At 46.6% G+C, this 16125-nt stretch overlaps 1 protein-coding gene across 9 annotated transcripts in view; it reads left to right on the top strand.

The window, feature by feature from the left end:
- The first annotated feature begins 78 nt into the window (after nucleotides 1–78).
- LOC120809322 (UPF0606 protein KIAA1549-like) overlaps nucleotides 79–16125 on the top strand; it is a 28821-nt gene continuing 12774 nt past the window's right edge. For 8 of the 9 annotated variants that reach the window (XM_078082040.1, XM_078082039.1, XM_078082038.1 and 5 more), the window contains exons 1-10: nucleotides 79–411; nucleotides 1182–1490; nucleotides 8605–10716; nucleotides 10862–10950; nucleotides 11314–11473; nucleotides 11563–11693; nucleotides 12838–13030; nucleotides 13166–13225; nucleotides 13334–13479; nucleotides 15926–16103. In XM_078082040.1, coding sequence (XP_077938166.1) covers nucleotides 1355–1490; nucleotides 8605–10716; nucleotides 10862–10950; nucleotides 11314–11473; nucleotides 11563–11693; nucleotides 12838–13030; nucleotides 13166–13225; nucleotides 13334–13479; nucleotides 15926–16103 — 3205 coding nt within the window. In that variant the 5' untranslated portion in view covers nucleotides 79–411; nucleotides 1182–1354. The remainder of the gene's footprint in view (nucleotides 412–1181; nucleotides 1491–8604; nucleotides 10717–10861; nucleotides 10951–11313; nucleotides 11474–11562; nucleotides 11694–12837; nucleotides 13031–13165; nucleotides 13226–13333; nucleotides 13480–15925; nucleotides 16104–16125) is intronic. The other variant, XM_078082032.1, reaches the window with a different exon arrangement.

Here is a 16125-nt window from a genome sequence, read left to right as displayed (position 1 = left end):
GATAACGTCCACCCGCGGCTGTACCCTGCTACGTGCATCATCGCGTGAGGCGACGTTGCCGTGGAAGCCGCAGACGCCAGTCGAGGAGGACCAACCTAATGTAACTTTGACAGAACTGAGCGGCAGCCAATGAGAGCCACTCCCATCAATCCTAAACGAATCAGACGAGCCAGGGGGGGCGGGACTGACCCTATCCTCGGGACGAGAGGAGCTAACTGTTCCCCCCCCAAAAAAGAGAGTGTCAGATGAAGGCCAGCTTTGAGCTCGTGCGCACTGAAACAACTTGGGACGCAGGCAGGTGGTTGCGGGACGGTGTGACGACGAAGCGCCTGGCGGACTTTCATTCCCAGGACGTACCTCGTAACTCGGACAAAGGAATTCATTGAGTCGGCAGCTCCGTTTTTTGGGGGGGTAAGTGTGAATGCGCAGCTACGAGCGGGGCTGACAGGAACGGCCGAGGGAGAGGAGGAGGGGGAGGGGGGGGTGTCCTGTTATCTGTGCCCTTTAAGCTAAGCTAAGGTATGTTAGCACTCAGGGTGAGAGGTATTTACCTGCTTCTACCGAGCCTCACCGGGCAATACGCGGGATGCGAGGGACCGGGGGAGCGGGTCATGAGGAGAGCGCGCCGCCGTCCGTGCTGCTCCTCCTCCGCCGCCTTCACCACGTTCACCAACGGTCATGACGGGTAACGTTGATCTAATGCCATGGCGGTGACGTAATTGCTGTTCATTTGGCTAATGGTATCCGCCATGTGCCTAGAATGTGTCAGGTTACTTTCACGACGTTACAGCTAAAAAACGTAACATTAGATTGTTCGTTTTTCCACTTCTATTGGAAGATGCATATTCTGTCACAGTTGTTTAACGTTGTAGGGAACGAGGTAAAATAGGATATTTGTTTTATCAAATACTTTCAAATCCAATGTTGCATAGGCCCAGTGCATAGATTAGGAAAAATAAATGTGATGATACAATTAACAACCCTCCTAATCATCAATCTGAATTTCCAGAAAAATGACCTTTCCTACTGACCTGTTATTACCTGTTGTTATTATCGTGTGCCTTGAGAAAGTAACCATGAATAGATTGTCTGCTTATGGACACCTCAGTGGTTGTTTCCAGTCATTGGCTGATAAAGAGATAAGTAATAAAACATAAACACTGTTGCTCTTTTGTTTTCAGCAGCCATTCCTCCCTGTGAGCACACGTTATGAAAGGACGGACCCTGAACTAAAAGGAGACCCAAACCACGCAGCCGCCCCCCCGAAAACAACCCCGAACCTCCATCGCCTCATTCGGAATGAATCTTCTCGTCTGAATTGGGTGAAATGCCTTGACCATTCCCCCGCCGTACCATGGCAGGTTTAGTCTCCCCTGCGGGTTTGGTGGAGATGCTCAAGACTCTCATGCGTGCCCGTGGCCGGCGTGCACTGTTTCTCGGGATGTTTACAGTGTTGGTGTCGGTGATCGCTGCCGACTCACCCGTTGCAGGTAAGACAAACCTTTTTTTCACTGACTCGCACATCCTAGTAGGGCAGCTGAGCATGAACGCCTTATTTTTAAGCGATGATTTGCACATCTACGAGCATCCCCTTGCACAAGATGCTTAGCTCAAGGCTAACCAGCGACCTTCCAGTCGTAAGATTGCAGGTGCAACGTTCCCAGCTCTTCTATTGCAAGCTTGTCATCTCCTTAATGCAAATACATCATACATGACATTCAGCTTGCAGGGTGTGTAGCCTTAAGCTTAGTTGTGCATGTTTTAAAGCAGCAACGTCCACGTCCGGTCGTTTACCTCAACATGAGCTTACTTGATTTTCATGTGAGCACAGTCGGGGGCTGCTGCGTCCATTTGGATAGTTGATGTCATAATAAAGTGACTCCGGTGTCTGATTCTGGATTTCCACAAGAGGGGAAGTGGCTCGATCCCTCGAGTACACAGTGTGCATCGTTAAACCACTTTCCAGTAATTAGGGGAAGAGAAAGGGTCTCGCTGCATCCATTTGACGGCTGCATTCCCCGGGGCTTACTTTTATAGATAGTGACACGATCCGCGCCCCCATCCCCCCACCGGCCTGTGAGAGGAACACGTTGCAAGAGCAACCAAAAAAACCCTGATATTACCAGTAATAGGATTATGTAAATGCCAGGGAGAAAGCTTTGTGCAGGAAATCCGGAATTAGTTCATCTTAAACTCTTACGCTGACCAGCCCCAGCTTCTTTCTTTTGACAGCCATTCATGTGGTGTGACCGACTCGCTGCACAGTGAACTTAGCAGAAGATAGAAGATTTCACAGATCTTTGAAAAACATCCCGGACATGAACATGAAGAGGCGATTGTTTGAGGGGTTGATCCTGAGCACTGCCTCATCTCGGCCATGATTTCCCTTTCCTGTTTGCAGAAAACTACCATTTTATGATTTGAGTTTAAAGATTAAAGACTAGTTTATGTTCCACATGTAGTTGAAGATCTAATCTCTTACTGTACGACAGGAGGTGCTTATTATTATTTCATGCACACGATGACAACTGCGTTTCCATGGCGAAAGGCAACAGTAAAATCACACCTCACACAGCTTTCCTCTTCCAGAGTCGGGAAAGCACACGTTATAGTTTATAAACAGATGACCCACTTCTAGTTGTTCCTCCCATTCTGACGTCGTAGTCGTCCTCCTCTTGCTTCCCTTCTTCTCTCCGTCCCCCTTCTGATAATCTGCTGAATTTCTGTATAAAAGAAAATCGCTGCGCATAAAGGATATAATAACGCTCCCCGAAATATCCTAGAAATGGCTGAGGCAGTTTTCCTTCTAAGTCCCCCTTTCTCTCTGTCTCTGTCTCCGTCATTGTCCCCCCCCCTCGTGTCTGCACTGCAGTGGTTGGCAAGTTCGACGCGGCGCTCTGCAGGCCAGCCGAGTCCTGACTGACTACCGTGTTGCCGTGTGAAATGTGATCCGTGTTCTGATGACAATGTGGCCATTCATTATTCACCAGCGCTGGAAGCCAGTTGTAGATCAATAAGTAGGAGAACCCGAGTCGAACCTTTTGGCTTTTACTTTTGGCCCTCGGCTCAACCAGAGAGCTCCTCTGGACAGCGGCTCGGGTCGCTGACAACCCCCCCCCCCCCCGCCCTTCGGCTCACTGGCCCGTCCCGGCATCATTTGGCTGGGTGGTCAATGGAAGCAGACACGAGAGAGCTGTGGACGTGCGTTCGTTCTGGGAGGGTTGAGGAGAAGTGGAGGAGGGTGCCGAGCGACGCAGCCCCCCCCCTCCCCCGGGGCCTCTCCGCTTACAAGTCTTTGCCCCCCTGTCTTCCTTCGGAAAGTGTCGCTGTGTGCCCGGTGAGCGGCTGTGAGTCCGCTCTACCCGCGTAGCTGTAAGTGCACGGCTTTTCTGAAAGAACCACACGTGGCACCAATCGAGTTCCGCGGTTCAACAGATTGCTCGTGACACCGTAGCCGGGGGGAAACTTTGGCTGAGCTGCTGAAGACTGTGCAGACCTTGCAGCTGACTCTACCTTTAACTCGTTTTCCTTCTCCCTGTGTTTCTCTCTTTTACTGTACTCTTATGCTTCTCCCCTTCCCCTCAACCTGCCCCGCTTATTTTACCCCCCCCTTCTCTTTCTCTTATCTTTGAAAGTCTTCCCTGAGGAAAACAAAACAAGGGTCACATGAATATTTGATGAAGTGCAGGCATGACCTCGGCCTGTTCTCTTTGCACATGCTCTTTATCTGGCCGCTCTACCTTTGTTGACCTTGTAGATCATTGGCGATATTTGGATTAGCTTTGAAACTTTGATTCTATTTATAGCATTGACTTCAGTCTGTTCTTTTGCTGTTTGAATTCAACAAGTAGGAACATGGGATAGCAACTAGTGTTCATTTTCATGAATGCACCCTTTTATAAAGTTTATTTGGGGGGGAGGCGTCAGCAGGGATCTGTCTCGATCTAATTGAAATCTACCGATAAAAACAATGGATCTTTCCCATCTTAAAAGCTTCCCCCGATAAACCAAATGTCAACACAGCCATATGTTGATTGTTGGGCTGCACTCAGCGTACGCAGCGCCGGCCAGCTGAAGGGAGGCAGTCACGCAAGGGGCTCAGCTGAAAACAGAACCATGTGTGGGGTTCTAGTTAGCCAGCATTAATACCAAAAGACCCCTTTCTTCTTCCCTCTTTTTTTATACTGCACAACCACAAATCACTTTTTTTTTGTTGCAATAAGGAGCCTGGCAAACGATTTAATTAGAGGGTCTGAAATCTCTGGTTTCTCTACAGACACATAGGGAACGTATGTGCACTAGCACGAGTGCCCCGAAATCATAACTGAACAATTCTGTTTAACCTAATGTCTCTGCGTCGTGTTTCTTTTGTTCACGCCTCTTGTTTTGAAGCATGAAAAGAGTTGCGATGCTCATTTTATTCAGCAGGAAATCCATATTTGGGCTTCGCAGAGCCGCTTGCATTAAAACAGATGGAGAGAGAAACACATCATCCGTCTTCTTCAAGTTGTGCTTCTGTGAACGTAATGGCTTTGTTAGGTGATTAGTTACATGGTCTGCTGCAGGGAAGGAGTCCATGGGAAGATATTTTCAATGATTCGCTTCCAGACATCAGCCACGTTCTGTCTGCAGAGGCATTATCAGGTTGAATTGTGTTTCCAGGCGTGGGATCAGAGCGCTAGTCATCACAATCTGTCTTGCTTTGAGGATTACGCTTTGTTTCTGTTCGTTGTTGCAGGCTTTGTTTAAGTCTGACTCTTTTGTGATGAAAGTCTTGTTGGCGTTTAGGATGTGCATCGATTACTAGTGAGAAAAAAAATCACATAAAGAACCTTTCTGTGGTGTGAAAACTCATTGAAAAGGTTCCACGGAGAACTTCTATACATAAACATCCAAAACACTGTAAACAAGAACACGCTGCATCACGGTGAAAGCCAAACATTTCTTGCCTGAGATGTATTTAAAAAATTTTTGGTTTATTTGAATATAATCCTCTTAATTTATTAAGTAAAAGTACAAATTTGATCTCAATTTGCATTTGTAAAAGCAGGTTTATTCAGACGCTCTGTGTCTCCACAGAGCCGTTTTTCCAGTCAGACACACAATTTCAGGTTAGTGACGATCCAATATATGATCTCATAAAATCCAGCCTATATCCATCCCCGGTAAGTGCGTTAGTGATTTTTCAGATGCCTGACGTCGTGTCTGCCTTCATCACAGTCTCTCTACCGTTGGTCCTGTCCTTCTTTTATTTTCATTTTATGGTGAGGACCCGCCAACAGCAGTAATGATCCCTCTCTTGTTAGAATCCTTTTTACATGATTGCTGGCAGGAATCCGAGCCTGCAACCAAATGTGCAGGGGGGCAGAACCCACCTAACAAGCTCCAAGAAAGACATTATCCGCTTCAATATGGAAAATGTGTTTTTTTTTTTACTGAAACATCGTTATATATGGAAATGTGTTTATCTGTTTACGGAAAAATAAAAATAAATGTTGGCACTTAATTGCCAGACGCTGCTGAGCATCATGTGACTGAGCGATTAATGGAGATAAAATCACGATAAGATAACTACCGGTTTATGAGGCACATGTAGTAAAATTACTTGTAGGCTTCTTTACTGGTCAATTTGGCCAAATGCAAATTTAGTTCACGAACAAGGCAGCTATTCATTAGACCGAGTCGAGCCTTAAAGACACACCCCGGTCTGATGAATGGAAGTGGAATCATGTAATAAATAAATTAAAAGTCATTGCATAAATTCTGAATGAATACAGAGCAATGGGATTTTGCTATATTGTTTCACTCATGTGAGGAGATTACGTAGGGTAGCGTCACCGTTTTTGATGATATTTTTATAAACCACACATAGTTCTTTTAATGTCACATATGATGCAGAATGAGAAAAGCCGACTGAGACTCCCAAGACTGTCAAAAACGGTCCGGTTCACCTGAGCTGAGGGACTTGAGGTGAACTGATATTTGAAGGTGCGGCCTCTCCGAAGGCCTCATTGCCTCGAGTCTCACGCCCCCCCGTCTCGGCTGACAATGAGCGGCCAGCCGAGTGTGACCCGCTCGTGTTGCGGTGGACAGGTGGCAGTGCCGCCTTATCCTGAAGGCCTTTGTTGCTTTGCGGCGCCTGTAATCAGTCATTCCGCTCCGTGCCCGGCTGCTGCCGCTGGCGCCGCCTCCGATGAGCCTTCGAGTCACAGGACCAGGCCCGCTTAATTATTTACTGTTTATAGTTTATAATGTGGACGTGGTCTCTCCGATACACGCGTCCGTCACAGGACTCATTCTGGAGGGCTCGTTCAGAGTGGTGGGTGGGGGGGGCAGCCAGGTCTTTTCCAAACATCAAAACTCACCATTGGGTCCGCTATGTTTTCTCCGTCTGAGGTTATTTCCCGTCCTTGTCTTTAACCATCACGTCTTTGTGATGATCAGTCCGATTGTCGGGGTGGTCATCAATTACCTGCCAATGATACTCTTTGTCTCAATTAGCTGGATGCTTTGTCCTCCACCCGTGCCTGGTAACATGTTAACATGTCCTACATGTGACTGTAAAGGAATTAGTCTGTCACCGCAGGGCTGAGATGAGGTGACATTTTGGGGTCGCAGTGTGACCTCAAACATCGGCACTTTTTTCAGACAAACAGTTTTTCCCGTCTTATACATCTGCAGCACTTGTATTTACCGCCAAAAGGAAATCAGAGTGCAGAGTTTGACTTAAATTAAGAGTTAGTCCATGTGTGTGTGTGTGTGCATGCGTGTGTGTGTGAAGGTTTGGGGATGTGCAGCGCAGACCGGCCTTCAGAGAACAATGAGCTCTGTTATAACAGCATTCTGACTCGGTTAAGGTACCAGTGTAGGTTATAATTAAGTTGGGAGTTTTCTCCTGGGCCGAGCTGGAGGCCGAGTCGTTGTGTGAAGCGATGCGGCAAAACGAAGTCAGAGCCACATAAATATGTTCTTTTTTTTTGGTAAATGATCTGTTCTGTGCTCCCAGCGTTATAAATAGACTTCTCCCTCAGCTGATTCTTTGTCTACTTTTCATGTGTGTACGATTGTGAGCCTCTGCCCAGAGCAGCAGCATTACCAATAGCTGCTGAGTCACTACGAAGAATGTCATTTGGTGGCTTGCTTCTGGCGATGGAAATAATGCTCCATGAAAGTTGCTCCCTTTCAAGTGTTACTCTCAGGACATGCGGTCTGCAATGAGCTTGCTTAACAGAATTGTCGTGTTACCTTGATGTGCTCTGTTTAGGCTTGTAAACTCTCACATTATGGTTTATTTTAAATCATCTCTAACCCTGAGAACCGTAACGTGCCATGAATTATCTAAGACCTATTCCATTCCTCTCCCTTCAGCTTATCTTCCTTGAATTCTAGATATTAGCTCAATGTAGTGTAATCAACAAGGATACTTCCCATATTAATTATGCATGATGCACAATGTTATGCAATACCCATGATAAAAAGTGTAATAACTCCTTTGTCCAGGCATGAAAATCCCTCACCTTTCGGCTTTTTGAAACCAAAATAGGTGACCTACGTGAATCGTGTAGATTCTATGAGGTTTTTTTCGGGGGGGGGGTATTCATATTCAGTGAACTGCGAACAGGTGCGCGTGTCAGAAGGGAACGCGAGATTCAGTGAATTGCGAACAGGGTGAGTGATGGTTTTAATATTTTCTGGTATATCTAAGTGAAGTTACCCAGGAGCTTTGTTGACATAGACTTAGCTAACGTTAGCTACAGCTTGATGAATTGAGTCATTTAACACAGCAGGAGAGAACGCGGCGTTGGCCAGCTAGCTAAATAAGCTCCGGTGGAAAATGATTAGCTAACGCTACCGTTTTTGAGGAGGTAGATTTTGAGGTGAGGGGACTGACGAGGCAGAAGGTAAAGTGGTCCACCACTTTCAATAAGCAGACCTGCCAACCTGATACGCATTTTGACTTCAAAGTACGATGAACGAATCATTGACCCGAAGACACGGTCGGGAGGAAAATTTATCTTACCCCCCCCGTCAAATGAATGACTCGAAGAAAGATTCGTTCAGTTTACTGAACGAGATTCAAAGAACCGAGTCGGTAAATTGGTCGGTAATATCTTACCACCCCCCTGTCAACTAATGACTCGAAGGAATCTCTGGGACAAAAAAGGTTGAAAACCCCTGCCCTAGAGGGGTAATATCCTTCTCACCTTTTTCACCCTTGACCCGTTTTCATGCCTGTTTGTCTATCTGGATATGTTTTTCTTTCGGATCGAGTTGAACCCCTGTGAGTGTTCTGACATGTACAAATATGTTTACATGTTACTGGTAAAGAAGTTAATTAATATAACACACACAAATAACTTGCATTTTGAGATTCGCCTGATATAAAACAGATACAAGGCTAAAACCACATGTAAGTGATAGACTACTCTAGGACAAACCTGTCAAGGCCTCACGGCCAAACCTTGTCAAGGCCTCACGGCCGGGAAACGGGTGGACTCAAAAAGTTTGTGTGTAAGTCCGACTCTAAATCCGTTTGAAGTCAGCGATGAATCTTTCCTTCGTTCTAAAATGCTAAACTGGAACGTTCTCTTTGCTCCTCTGCAGATGATCTTCTGTTGGCCACTACAAAGCCGCCCATGGGTGTTTCAGAACATGGTCGAAGTTCAACGGCGTTCAAACCATCAGCCTTACCGGCCTCATATTATTCTGCCTTTGCAAGCCCGGACTCACCTGTTGCCCTGCCATCCATTTCTGAACCAAACCTTGTAGTCAGGGATGCCGACATCACACATTTTGCTTTTGAAAACTCCTTCCCAAGAAGTGAAGTCCCTGCAGAAGAACCACATCCTCTTGCCACTCCTTCATTAAGCCCCTCTGAACCTATATCAGAGTCTAGTCCACAATTTGAGGCAGCTACATTTTTCACTGACTGGAAGTTGGCCAAGGCAAAGTCGTCCACGCAATCTTTCCCCCTCTCTCCAACTCCTCTGAGATCCAAGCTGAAGCCTCAGGCAAACATATCCATGGCACCCTTAAGCCCCACTACTTTTACAACGCCAACGTCACCTCAGTTCGACCCTAAATCTGATCAAAAACCCATCAGCCTGCAGCAGGGGGGTGCATCCGAGCAAACGGCGGCCATCGTGACCTCATTTCCTGCTCAGCCCCTCGAGCAGCCTGAACTGCCTTTCGCTGACTTTGCGGCAGATGACCCTCATAGTAGAATCCTAGAGGTGAACCGGACGGCCCCCAGCGGCGCCCCCGTCAAGGACAACCAACCAACACGGGACACGAACATGCTACCAAACCCGGATATGATTCTGGCCCCCGGCTACAATGTGCCTTTCATCGACCCCCACCCCACATTGCTTTCATCTGAACCCACTGAGGTCCCTCCAGAGGACTTCTACCCCACCAACTCCATGGAAGTGGACTGGGGATCTGGAGACTATTTGGAGACAATGTCCTTCCTGAATGCCGATGGGGAGGACTACCCCCTGGCCACGAGGGTGCCCTCCGACTCGTACGATCCGGAGGACTATACGGAAAGCTATGACACATCCTTCCCTCCCAGAGTCGGCATTTCCCCTTCGTCTCTGCAACCTCTCGATGCCTCGCGTACTGCCACCCTCACCACGGCCTACAGCGCCATCTTTCCGCTGAAATCCATTGATCCCTCGTCATTGACCTCTGCGATTCACTATACCCTGGACCCTACTCCCAGAGCTAACAGCGAGGTACCCGACGCGTCCGACATAAATTTACCAGATTCTTTCACAATTCAACCGACGGATGTCCTCTTACCTGATATGAACAGCATGGAGTATTACGTCACTCAATTGACTATGGAGAAGGACGGTTCCGACCCCGAAGCTGAGCGCAGCAGGAACGTTACCATGGTATCAGTCGGTGCCGCAGACATCGCACCCTCAGGCAGCGTCACGGAAGACACCAACTTAGCGGAGGACGGGTCCTCCAGTGATCTATCGGGGTTCGAGCCTAAAGACGAGTCATCGACAACAGAGGAGAGTCCTCAGCTGATCAACGCCACGCATTCTTTTCTGGATCCATCCATAGTCTCATCCCACTTCTTTGATCCATCTGCTTCAGTTTGGGGGGGTCAAGTGCCCACCACGGAGTGGTCTGTTGGCCTGCTACCCAGTGCCACGCCTTTGCTGCCAGATGATGTCCTGCTGTCCACCTCTCTGACGGATGTCCATTGGTTTGTTACAGAGTCCTTCCCATCAAGCACCACCCCTGTCTTAACTGCAACCGTAGGCCCCCCCGACACTCCCACCGAACTTCCTGCCAACACCACAGCTGGAACGGCAGAATTAACTCCCCAAGAGTCCACCGAACAAACTTTCAATATCACTTCAGTGTCAACTGAGCCCACATCTAACTCTACTTTGGACCCCCCGGTCGTGTTGGGCGATCAGGGGGTGACAGAAGATCAAGTTGACATCCCAGCCACAATGACCTCGATCCCGACTGGCAGCGAAGCTAAGACCCACTCCGCTGTACCCGAAACCACAGCTGCCACCACTACTTCTCATCAAGCCACAACTAGAGCTACTGGCACCACCGAAGCCTCAACTAGTGTCAACGTCACCACCGCCACCAGCGAAAGGAACATGACGACAACAACGGCAACAACAGCAGCACCACGACCATACCTCTGCCACCCGGAGAGGCCTGCTTATTTAATAAATATTAGTACGTTCGACACTACATTCTGATTTAAGTTAAATTCTGCCCCCAATTCAAAATGTCATCTACTTGTATGATGTCTCAGAATTGTGACTGAAAATGGATGTTAATGAGCACTATGATAAAATATGCCATGTGCTTTCTCATAAAGGTTTTCCTTCTGGGGCCACAGTTGGATACGCCAAATCTCAAGTGAGGGACATTCTCAAAGGTGAATTCAACAAGTCTATGGAGCTCCAGGTAAATTTAGGATATTCTATTAATTCTAAGGTAATACTAGGCGACCTGTTTCGACAAATAAGAAGGCCCTTTGAGAGCAACGTGTAAAAGAGATCTTCTGAGAATATATATTGCGAGATGGACGTATGTTGTTTTCTTGTGTGAGTGTGTGTGTGTATATTACAGTGGTGCAGACTAACCATGGAGGCCAGACCACGTCCTGAGTATTTTTATCAGCGGTTGCACAATAAACAAACCACCAATCCACAAGATCACAATGACCTTTCAGAAGGACCAGTTGTTAAAGTCAGTCAACTGTGAGTGAATGCTCCCACTCCAGCAAGGGATTTGACTGCGTCGTACACTCTTGCTTTTTCTCCAAAGGTTGTGGACCCCCCTCCAAAGTTTGTGTTCCGGGTAGTGTCCGGTCCAGTTGTGTACACGGCTATTTCTGTCGTCAATGCGCTGCGGAAGTCCGGGCGCCGATTCCTGTTTCTCTCTCCCAACTGGACAACGCCAGACCGTAAATATCAAGTCCACACAGGTAAATTACCTTTCAACAGGTGATTCGTATGCGGTAACCTTCGGTTTTGAACCCTGATCTAAAGCGCCACTTGTCTCCTCTTTGAGCAGTGCTGCAGTTTGTTCCCGGTCACGTAGACGTGCGCTTCTGCAACTTCAGTGAGAGTGTTGAGACAGGTTTGACCATGGCCTTTGCGGAAGTGCGTCGGCGCTCAAAGGAAACGACCAACTTCACCGTACAGGTGAGTGGGACCAGAGAGCAGGGAGGCGTGATTGTCCTCGCTCATTTGACTGAGATGTTTTCACTCGGAAGTGTTTCATTGTGCCTTCGCGCCTTAATGCTAAACGATTCAGAGATTGTAATCTTAATCCCTTTGAATAATAGCCCTCATCTCTCAATGAGAGACATTTAGCTATGAGTCTGACTCTCATAGCTAAATGTATTATTTCATCAGTCTATCTAAAGGAGATTTTGCAGCATGTTTTGGTACAGGAGCTGTTGTGTTTATTCACAATAAAGAGAGACAGAAGTGACTACGTGGGAGCCAGGGAAGGATAATTATTAAGATTAATGTTAGTTATAAAGCCAAAAGTGATTAATGCTAAATGCATCAATGCATCCATTTGACATAATTAGCTATGGGTCTTGGTGGCGATGCCTGCGTGGAGAGCAAAGTGGCCCAGTCATCAGTCTTCCCATCTATAGTCTTTGTTTTTTTGTTTGGATCTCCTCCTGATGAGATGCCCAGAGAACCTCATGGGCCCACTTCAACACAAAGTACAGGCTATTCTGTTACAAGCTTTTACCCTTTGCAAAGGAACTAAATTCTGGCTAGCAATGGTTATTCATTCAGGTCACCAGACAGATTGTATGACCATAGACACCTTTAAACCCTGCTGTTTCCTTACACTTACTGTCCACATGAATAACCCTTCCCTCATTGTCCATCTTAGCTGGAATACTTGGATCCTGGTACTCAAGTATTAAGGAAGCTTACTGTTGTTAACAAAGAGCTTATTTGGCAATGTGGTTGGTTGGCCCCGGTAGAGTTTTGTTTAATCCTATTACACCAATGCCTGTGTCATCGTTTTTTAGTTGGGGTAGAGGTAAGAATTAACTCAAGCTGTATTTCTTTTCTTTTGTTTGCAGTGTGAAAAGGTTTTATGGACAACTAGCGTACTGTGCCCCGGGCCACTCTGCCAGATTTTTGTTCTACTTTCCAATCGCTGAAGCCAACGGGTTTCAGATTATGAACCATGTTCTTACAGAGACAAACCCTGTTTCCCAGAAACTACATCAACATGAGAAAGAAAAATGGTTTTGTTCTTTTTGCTGCATAATCTTCTGGCTGCTGAAGACCACGTCTCCTTCTAATTGTGTTCAAGGTTCTAAACATCACCATGGCCGCTCCCAAATATCAGGAACGAAGATTGGTGAGGCAACCAGTGGACTTGATCTTCACAGTGCGCGGTTCAAGGGGTTATCTGATGGGGTCAGAGGTCAGCAATGCTCTGATGAAGCTCACCATGGTGGAATTCAGCTATTACATGGGCTTCCCTGTACTGCAGATTGCAGAGCGTGAGTTTTTACTATTTCCACTTCCCTTAATATGTCGCCTTTAGTGCAATAGCTGCAGCTGTTTTCTGAGTTTAACAATGAACTTGGGTAAAACCGTGCTCTGCCCTAACCTCATTTTTGCACTTTTTCTAACAGCTTTCCATTATCCAGAGTTGAACACCAGCCAGCTGCTCCGCTCCTCCTGGGTCAGAACAGGTACCTGGGTCCACTTCACAGCGTGATGAGCAGCCGCTGCAGTTAATTACATTAGAGACCTTGTGTGCTGATCCCCTACATGATTTCTCTTGGTGTCTCTGTACAAAGTGCTCCTGGGTGTGCTTGACCAGACAGTGGGTGAGAGGACCTTCCAAGCTAACATGGAGCGCCGGGTGGCCATGTTGCTGGGCGAGGCAACGGGATTAATCAGACGCGTCAGGAGAGCCACGCTAATAGGCAACAACAGCATTCAGGTACTGAATACATGCAGACATATGTATGTATTTCATTTCCTGTTTATTACCAAAGAAAACTTTTGAAAAAGACGTTTGTTAAACGATTACTCATTAAATTGGGTAAAAACTTCCTTCCTTGAGCATTTGATATGCTTATTCCCTGAGGAAAGCGCTCTCCTATCACTTTGCCTTGAGTACTGAGCGCTCATTATGTGAGCGCTGCAGTGTTTGTAACCACTGAATGTCCTCTTGCTTTGCTAATCAACCACTTGCTTTTGTGCATCGGCTCTGCACCTGCTCTGCTCATCTCTGAGGGGACAGGATGGTGCTCTGTCTCCTTGGCAACAGCATCCCATTCAGCCAAAGGGGCAAGCCACTCAAAGACCACAACCTCGGGTCTCCTTGTTCTTTCTCCCTCTTCCCTCATTTCTCCAGTCCTGTTACTTGTTACTACAGAGCTGCTAAGAGCAGATCAATTATTAATTGTTTGTGCTCCTGTCTGTATCCTGCAGTCGGGGTGATTAAGAGCGCGTCTCTGTTGTTGAGAGGTTAGACGTTACGGGGTTAGAGATATATGGGTCGGTAAAATATTTTGAAATCAGAAGAATGGGGAGAGCCAAACGCTCACAATAAATGCTACTTGTTATGGAACACAAGCGATGCATATTTGAGTGGAGCTCATAAAGTCGGAGCACATGTGGTCTTTAAACGAGGGGGCTGTCGCCTGTCGGTGTGATAAGTGTCATTTTTGGTAACCGATGACCATAACAGTGATAACTTTAATACTTGTCTCTGTGCTAGGATAAGGTCTCTGATTTTAGACTTTGGCACCCCTTCCATCTTTTAAATAGGAATATTTTAAACATCAAAGCCTTACGTGTTTGTGTTCTTTGTAGCCTCCTTTTTTTGGGTATTTCAAAGACAGTATTATCTGAGTGTCTGTTGAATGTAGTGAGGCTCTCGAGTTCATAAGAATCCTTTATATCGCTCCCTTGCACAGACACACAAAGACACTATATCAAACAGATGCTCCAGACACTATGTGACAGAACTAGTGTGGCGTTGTCACCTTTAAGAATACCTTATGAGTCTGCCTGGGCAAAAAAAAAGAGGAGGTTGAATTTGGGCCGTGCAGTAACACACATTCACGCTGCTGTCTTTCCACTCTAATAAGCATGCATGGACTGGATTAGCGCCCGGATGAAAGAGTCGGCCCAGCCGTTTTTCTGTATCAGCCCAGGCATGGGCGCTTTACTCTTTCCAGTAACGCAGTCAGCAGACTGCGCTGCGCCTCAGGGCACCCGGAGGGAGACTGCCCCCACACACACACACACATACACACATATTAGACAACATGGACGAATAATTGAACCAATTAATACTGTGTGTAAATATGAGTGTGCTGTTTCTTTATATTTGTGTGCTTGCCAATACATGCTGATTCTTTATGCACATAAGATAACAGACAAAAGAATACAACAGGCAAGTTTTGTGACGTAATTCAAGTATTGAACATGTTATTTTTGTGCCTGAAGACATACTTTTTACTGCCATTTCAAAAAGACTGACAGATCAGAGAGAATCTTTGAAACAGTGCCTTGTATAACGAGTTTCAATACAGAATAGTGGGTGCCTGAATTTCTGTTTCTGCAGAACTCCCGGAGTTCATTAAAATGGGGACACTTTACTCATTAGGGCTTTCATCAGACAGAGCAGTCCCTCTTCTTATTGCACATCTGGACATGAAGCCAACACTAGTCTGCACGTTGCTCTCTGTGTGTGTGTGTGTGTGTGTGTGTGTGTGTGTGTGTGTGTGTGTGTGCACTCTCAAGTCCAAGCGTGTACTACTAAGGTGATTAAGTGACTTTCAGATTTGTCATGCACCGGCACATGTTAATGTCAGGAGAAAGAGATGAGATGTCACAATATCTACCATCTCTGTTTAAAAGAGTAGTGACAGCCATCTCATAGACTGTGTAATTGTAATACAGCCAAAAGGTATATGGGGGTTTTGCATCTTTTCCACATACAAGACCATGTGTCCAGTCAGGCGATGAATGTCTTCCACTCGAAGCCAACGTACTAATGAATGAAAGGAACTGAAGAGTCCTAACTCAATACTTGTCAGATTCAAGCCTCCTGAACTTTAATCACAAAATATTTGTACTTAACGCTAATAATGATCATATTATCAATACTTCTTTTAGCATTTGTTGAACAATTTTAAAAGCGCACCTTACAGGTTAAAACAGCCACAGAAATGACTGACAGCTCAGGATAGCATCACTCAGAGGAGGTTGAAGTTGCTCTGTTGTAGGTTCACTGTACATCTAATTGGGTGTCGGGTCTTTGTCCCATCTGTTTAAAGTCATTTAGTTTCACATCTCTGTGATTCTCACTTCATTGCAAACAGCGATTGGACAAATGATGACACGCTGTGCTTCCACCCCTCCGACCCTCCCAGGTTGTAAGTGCGAGCCGGCTGGTGGGTGAGGACCGTCCCCTGGAGATGGTGTATTTTGTGGAGGCTCCTGGTGGTCAGAGGCTGCCTGCAGCTCAAACAGCCAACCTGCTCAACAGCCTCGACGTTCAAAGGGCTGCCATCGTTTTAGGATATCGTGTCCAGGGCATTTTGGCACAGCGTGAGTACCACTTGCATATTGG

This window comes from Gasterosteus aculeatus, chromosome X (genome assembly GCF_964276395.1).
Source record: "Gasterosteus aculeatus chromosome X, fGasAcu3.hap1.1, whole genome shotgun sequence".
Classification (NCBI taxonomy): domain Eukaryota; kingdom Metazoa; phylum Chordata; class Actinopteri; order Perciformes; family Gasterosteidae; genus Gasterosteus; species Gasterosteus aculeatus.
The sequence above is the reverse complement of the archived record's forward strand: the minus strand, read 5'-3'. Positions and strand labels throughout refer to the sequence as shown.